The following is a 6,991-nucleotide window of genomic DNA, read 5'->3' on the forward strand; positions in this document are numbered from 1 at the left end:
CCAACCAACTTCCATAAACTATAATACTTTGCATAGGAAGAAACAAAGAAACAAAAGCAGCTTACCAAACTGACACTCGGGCCCGTAGTACCCCAAATCACAGGTGCAGGTGTAATTATTGATGACTTCCACACATTGTCCATGGCCGCTGCATGACCAGGGTTTACAAGAAGCTTTAAAGGGGTCAGAAGTTATTTTTAGATGGATACTTTTTTAGTACTCCTAGTCATTTCTTTAGACATAAACAACTTTTTGGCTGTGACTATTTTAACAAACAGGGAAAAGTATATTTGTACATTCATACCATTTTTGCATAAAAACCATATCCTAAAATTTTTATTTATACAATATAGTTGTCATACAGCCATAGAGATTTGTTTTTAGAATGAATTTACGGAAGCTAATACTCTATAACATTTAGGGGAAACAGTGATATACATTGAAACTCTTAAAATTTCTTTTTGTTTTGTTTTTGATGCAGTAAGTGGGTTAAATGATAACCTGACCCCAATCACTTCTGTAGTATGCTTGGCAATCCCTCTCATTATAGAAAGTACTGAACAAAAATTAGAGAGTCTGAACTTACTGAATTAGTATGCACGTGCATGCTCAGTCGTGTTCAACTCTGTGACCCTACAGACTGTAGCCCATGAGGCTCTTCTGTCCATGGAATTTTCCAGGCAAGAATACTGGAGTGGGTTGCCATTACCTACTCCAGGGGATCTTCTCGACCCAAGGATTGAACCCCAGTCCTGTGTATTCTGCATTGGCAGGCAGATTCTTTACCACTGAACCTCCTGGGAAGAAGCCCTGCTAAATGGGTAGAGAGTCCAAGTGAGCAAGAGACTGAATGAATGTTTCACTGTTAAAAATAACTTGGAAAAATACTGATGACTTTTGAACTGTCACCATGGTTTCTACAGAAATTTTCACATACCACAGATAATGAAACACTGCAAAGTTTCATTACATAGAATTCTATAAGATTAGTGCTCCCCAGATGACTCAGTGGTAAAGAATCTGCCTGCCAATGCAAGAGATGCCAGAGATGAGGGTTCGATCCTTGGGTCAGGAAGATCCCCTGGAGGAGGAAATGGTAACCACTCCAATACTCTTGCCTGGATTAGCCCATGGACAGAGGAACCTAATGGGCTATACAGTCCATGCGGTCACAAAGAGCGGGACATGACTGAGCACTGTAAGATTAGGCCAAAAAGGAAACACGTAGCATCAAGTAGCCTACTTCATGAGGAGGAAACAGTGATGTGAGCATCAGCTCTTGGCCCTCTGCTTCCGCTTCCCTGCCTTATTATCAGGGACACTCACTGTCTAGCTCTTCCTCCTTGCTTTCCACATGGATTTATCATCTTAATGTAAATTGATTCAGGCAGATAGATTTGGGGCATAGGGCCTAGTCTCACCCACCAAAAATGCTCAGAAGTGACATGATTCAAGCTTAGTTAGAGGACTGGCCCTGTTTCAGAATGCCCTAGCAGCTGCTCTGTGGCCCCAGGTCCCCATGGGGTTAGCACGTTCGTCCTCTGCACTCTGCTCTCCCTGAGCAGGGCAGCAGTCTGGTCAGTCCCTACCTGTGTAGCAGAGCGCTCTCTTTGCTTTGTGGCAGGCATCATCGTTCCATTTCCCCGAGTCTTTGATCCTCTTGATATAGATTTCCACACAGTCCTCCTTACTCTTCCTGTTGTTGGGCTCCCCTTCACCCCAGTTCTTTGCTTCTTCAGTGAGAGATTTGTTGGTTCCCACCCAAGTCCACACCCCTTCTACTTTCCGGATTCCAATCCAGTAGTAAGTACGACTGAAGGGAAGTGTCTTATTCAGGTATTCGATCTCTCCCTTGTTTTGTATGGCAACTAAATCTGTGTAATTTCTCCTGCAGAACGCTCTAGCCTCTTCCCAGGGCATGGGTCTTTTAGAATAATGGTAAGTCCAGCAATCGGTGCCACGATGCGCAAAGAAGTCTGAAAGACATCAGCGTGAATTGTGTAGCCGCATGGTTATAGCTGAAAAGAACCTAGAACTAATCCAAGCTGATCCTGACATTTAGAGACGAGGAAGCTGACACCTCAAGAAGGTAAGTTACCTGCTTGAGGCTGTGGAATTAGTCATCTGCAGATCTGAAGTAGAACCTAGAACTTCTAGTTCCAATCACTTTTCACCATAATATGGAATACTTTTGCTCATAGCTCTATTTTAGATGAATTTGGTGGCTTTCTAGATTTATTTTCATAAACTAGTTTTTTCTCAAAAATTATTTCCAGTAAAATTTAACCAACATATTCTAGAAATTCATATTTCTTAGTGGCTCTCAATCATTTAAAGTTAATTTAATTACAATATCATATAACTCTAAAATTTACTGCCCACTCTTTTATTCTGGGATAATTTCCTAAAGACCAATATTTATGTTTCTAAAGGAGAAGTAAAATAAGAACAGAAATAATGGCACACTTTGAAGTAATCTCTTTTATATCAAAAAGATAATGTTATATCATGAAAGAGCTGCTTCTGGGAAAACAGACAGTCCAAGACTTATATACAAATAGAAAAAGAACAATTTACAAAACCAGATGAGGTAGGATTATGAAACTGATTTTAGATTTTGTTACACACACAAAGATACTCAGCTGATGGTGTTTAATAATCACATGGGTGCTTCAAATATGAGGGCTTTGAAGAAATCAAAACAAACACATAATTACACAATGACACTATAATAATACATGCCATTCTAAGCATGGTATGATCTAAGTAAAGCACTATTATAGCACAAGGTGAAACTTTTCACAGCCATCACCATTTGCTGAGTTTTCACTGTGTAGGGCAAATACTATGGAGAAATACCAAAGAAAACACAGATTCAATTTTTATAGTTTCCTAAGGACTCTGAGCAAGGAATAACAGATGCAAAGAATACATAATTAATCTTGATCAGATTAAACAAATATAAAATGTACAGAGAACTGGGAAACAGTTATGATTAAGGAATAAATCATGTCATAGAATAAACCCTGCAGCAAAAGTTGGGTCAAGGCTAGGAGTTCTCTGGGGAAGGAAATATTAAAGGTGAAAGGAAGAAAAGGGATGTTTGTAGAAAGGGTAGAATTAGCAGCTACCTACCTAATACTTTTACCTGCCACTTTTACCTATGTACACTCAGTAGATATTTACCAAAAACTAAACATATGTTTTTTAAAAAGCTTAGCAATATAAAAAAAAATCATAACATACCGCAACAGAGCATAATCCAGACCCACAGTTTAAAGACATTCCACAAGCCCCTCTGAACATTTTGACATTTCCATGGACATAGCTGCAAATAGAATACAAAAGTTTACTCAGATTTATACTCTAAATCACCATTTTACAGGTACCTTGAAGAGGTACTTACAACTTTCTCAAAGTTCAAAGTATAACGCATATGCCTACTAACCTTGTCTGAGGTAAGAGATTTCTCAGACATGGGTGAAAAAGTAGAGTTAAATTTGCTTCAAAACTGGTGTATAGTTGTTTTTTTTTTTTCTCCTATTTTAGCCTCAAGTTGCTATTGCTGCTGTTCTGATATTTTTTCCTACATTTCAGTAACTTTTTGCATCTACTTATCTGCTGAGCTGTCAGATAAAGCTATGTGATAGTACATATATTTTTTAAGTGTTCTTTGGTCCTTAATTGGAGAAGAAAATGGCAACCCTCTCCAGTATTCTTGCCTGGAGAATCCCATGGACAGAGGAGCCTGGCAGGCTGAGTCCATGGGGTTGCAAAGAGTTGCACACGATTGAGCAGCTAACACTTACTTACTTAGTCCTTAATGAACTATTAGTGTCTAGATTTAATATTAAAAACTCACACTTAACTATGATGGGTCAGTACTCCAAATTCCTAAAAGAAGTAGGTAACCAAACAGACACTACTAAAAGAAAGGAGTTCATTTTTTCTCAACTAAACAGAAATACATTTTGAGCAACTCAAATGACAAGACCATAAGTTTTCTTCACATCTTTACATCATATTTTCTGAAATGTATCAATTCTCAAGATAGCGTCAGTGTTCAGTCACAAGAGTGCTAATTTCCGCAAGATTGTAGTACTTCTTCAGGAACCCTCAGTAGAGACAAGTCAAGGAGAAGAAATCAGCACACGTGGGAAGAGAGATTCTAGGAACACTTTTTAATTTAGACTCAGCAATTTTAGTTTTGGCTTTTTTAAACCAAAAAATAAATGTGCTGCTTCTTGTCTTCTGCCACCTGCCTCTGCATTCCAAGACGAGGTTCTATCTGAGCATCTGGACATATTTTAGGCTGAAAAGCTTACCATCGCTTTGCTCCGTCCTTTTGCAGCCCTTCAGCCTCTCAGCTCAGCACCACAGGTCTCTGGGTCCTTGCCCAAGGCTGGGTGTGCAGGAAGACTGCACTCACTGTCCCCAGAAAGGCTTACTTTCTTTCATATCTCTAACCAAGGCTCACACCCTCCCCTTCCCCTTCTTCCTCCCCTTCCTCCACCTCTCTGCACCTCTTTCTCCACCCCTTTCCTAGTCTGCGCTCTAACACCAACCCTAAGAAAACAAGAACTGCTGATCCAAGACATTAGTGCTGGATTTTCCCTTCTTCCCTCCTTTGCTCCCTCCCTCTTCCTTTCTCCCTTCCTTCCTACCTCCTCCCCACCTTCTCCTCCCCTTTCTTCTTCCTCTCCTCCTCCTCCTCCTCCTTTCTCTGTCTCTCTCTCCTTTCTTTTTATAAGCATTAGACTAGCTCCTGGCAATCCATGGTAGAGAGCCCCTGACAGTTTCAAGCACCACACATTCAAAACATTATTATTTTGGCCAGATTTATAAAGTCTTAAACCTCAGTGTTTGTGTACTCAGCTGTATCCGACTCTTTTCGACCCAGTGGACTGTAGCCCGCCAGGCTCCTCTGTCCATGGAATTTCAACCCCAAGCATCTCCTTGCATTGGCAGATGGATTCTTTACCCCTGAGCTACACGGGGAGGCCCTGTTAAACTCCAGTAGAGTTAACCCAACAGACTGGATTAATGGTAGCTCTTTCTCCTCCCTCTTTCCTTGCTCACCCCCTAGTGGACATTCTTATTAATGGCACCTCCTGAAGATCGGCGACTCTCTGCCCTAGCAGGAGTCAGGGCCTACAGATACCTTTATATTTCTAGACCTAAGATGTAAAGGAGATAGACTGCATACAAAATTAGGATCCGTATGGTAGAGGGAAATGTAAAGGAAGAGTTACTGACATAGTCAGATTAACATTTTTAGAAAGACAGTAACAACAATTGTGTAGGGCTCAACACTCCATATTTATCACCTTATTTAACCTTTATAAAGCTTAATATCACAGCTCTCCAGTAATTATATTAAATAGTACTGCTTAAATTATTATATTTAAGCAGTAATATTAAAACAATAATCCAGTAATTATATTAAGTATTACTGCTCTCCAGTGAATATAATTATTATCCCCGTTTTTAAAAGTCTCAGAGAGGTTAAAAAAGTTGCTTTAATCACAAAAGTAGTAAGAGACAGGGCTGGAGTTTTGAACCAGGGTCAATCAGTCCTGGAAACCATGCTGTTGATAGTTAAGCTGCAATTCTGAAAGGAACCCAGAAGACATGCTGAAGTGGGAACCAACCTGGGAGCTAAGAAGACGGAGAATTGCCAGTGCTCCTGCTATATATACCCCAAAGACATGTCTAGACCTGTGTTTCTAAGTCCTTCCTTTTAATTCTCTCAACCCTTGTCCATCCAACCAGGCTTCCAGCCACACACATCCCCAGACACTGCTCTTGCCGAGGTCCTTCACTTCACTGAAGCCAAAAGCCAGTTATCTGTCTTCATCTTATTTGACCAATCAGCTCCTGGATTTCACTTCCCTAGTGACTCAGCAGTAAAGAATCCAGCTGCCAATGAAGGAAACTCAGATTTGATCCCAGATTTGGGAAGATCCGCTGGAGGAGGAAATGGCAACCTACTCCAATATTCTTACCTGGGAAATCCCATGGACAGAGGAACCTGGTGTGTTACAGTTCATGGGGTCACAAAGAGTCGGACGTGACTGACCAATGGTGCACACACGCACTCCTGAACTTCCTCCTACTTCCCTGACTAGTCCCTCTCTATTTCATTTGTTGACTCTCCCTCATCTCTCCAACCACCAGACCTTTGGAGTGCTCCACTGCTCACTGCTTTTTCTCTTCTTATTTACCTTCATGGACTTGACAACACAATCCAGTCTCTACACTTTGATGACCAGCTAGATGCTGATGACTTTGTGGAGAAGGAAATGGCAACCCACTCCAGTACTCTTGCCTGGGAAATCCCATGGACAGAGGAGCCTGGTAGGCTATAGTCCATGGGGTCGCAAAGAGTTGAACACGACTGAGCCTCACCTCAAGCCTCTCAAATTGTGCATGTACTGAATTGAACTTCCTCCATACCTGGTGGGTTCTTCCCACAGCCTTTCCTATTTCAGTAAATTATAACCCCATCCTTCCAATTACTTAAGCCAAAGCTTTGGAGTTAACTGGGACACCTCTCTTTTTCTCACAACTCATATCCAACATGTCACCATTTTTGTCTTTCTCATGAAAATATTTTCAGCATTCAATCACTTCTATTTTATTATGAATCCAAACCATCATCATCCCTCACCTATATTATTGTTGCAAAAGCCTCCTATCTGGACTCCATGGTTCTACTCTTTTCCTCTTATGGCCTGTTTTCAACAAAATAGTTTAAGTGATTCAGTTAAAATGAGTTTCATTCAGGGGCCCATCCAGAAACAAAGCTGGCCCCAGATGAGTGAATTCTTCCCCCCCTGAAAAGCCTTTAATGGAGGGACCACTTGCGACAGGTGAACAACAAGGTTAAGAAAACAAACAAGAGAAAATGAGTATCCAGAGACTGGCAATACAGGAAGCTATTGCGTCCTTGGGACTGGAAAGTCAAGGAGAGGACATAGTGTATCAGTGA

General features: G+C 40.9%; 1 protein-coding gene across 6 annotated transcripts in view; it reads right to left on the minus strand.

Moving 5' to 3' along the window:
• The window catches only part of SELL (selectin L), a 53,582-nt gene extending 48,887 nt beyond the window's left edge, over positions 1 to 4,695 (minus strand). For all 6 annotated transcript variants that reach the window (XR_011247680.1, XR_011247682.1, XR_011247681.1 and 3 more), the window contains exons 1-4: positions 4,326 to 4,695; positions 3,247 to 3,328; positions 1,590 to 1,976; positions 66 to 173 (exon numbers count right to left, since the gene is read on the minus strand). Coding sequence is in view for 3 of the 6 variants with exons in the window: in XM_069545606.1 (XP_069401707.1) it covers positions 66 to 173; positions 1,590 to 1,976; positions 3,247 to 3,328; positions 4,326 to 4,328 (580 nt within the window). In the remaining 3 variants the exon portion in view is untranslated. The remainder of the gene's footprint in view (positions 1 to 65; positions 174 to 1,589; positions 1,977 to 3,246; positions 3,329 to 4,325) is intronic.
• Positions 4,696 to 6,991: the final 2,296 nt, after the last annotated feature.

Source organism: Ovis canadensis, chromosome 12, assembly GCF_042477335.2.
Source record: "Ovis canadensis isolate MfBH-ARS-UI-01 breed Bighorn chromosome 12, ARS-UI_OviCan_v2, whole genome shotgun sequence".
NCBI classification, from domain to species: domain Eukaryota; kingdom Metazoa; phylum Chordata; class Mammalia; order Artiodactyla; family Bovidae; genus Ovis; species Ovis canadensis.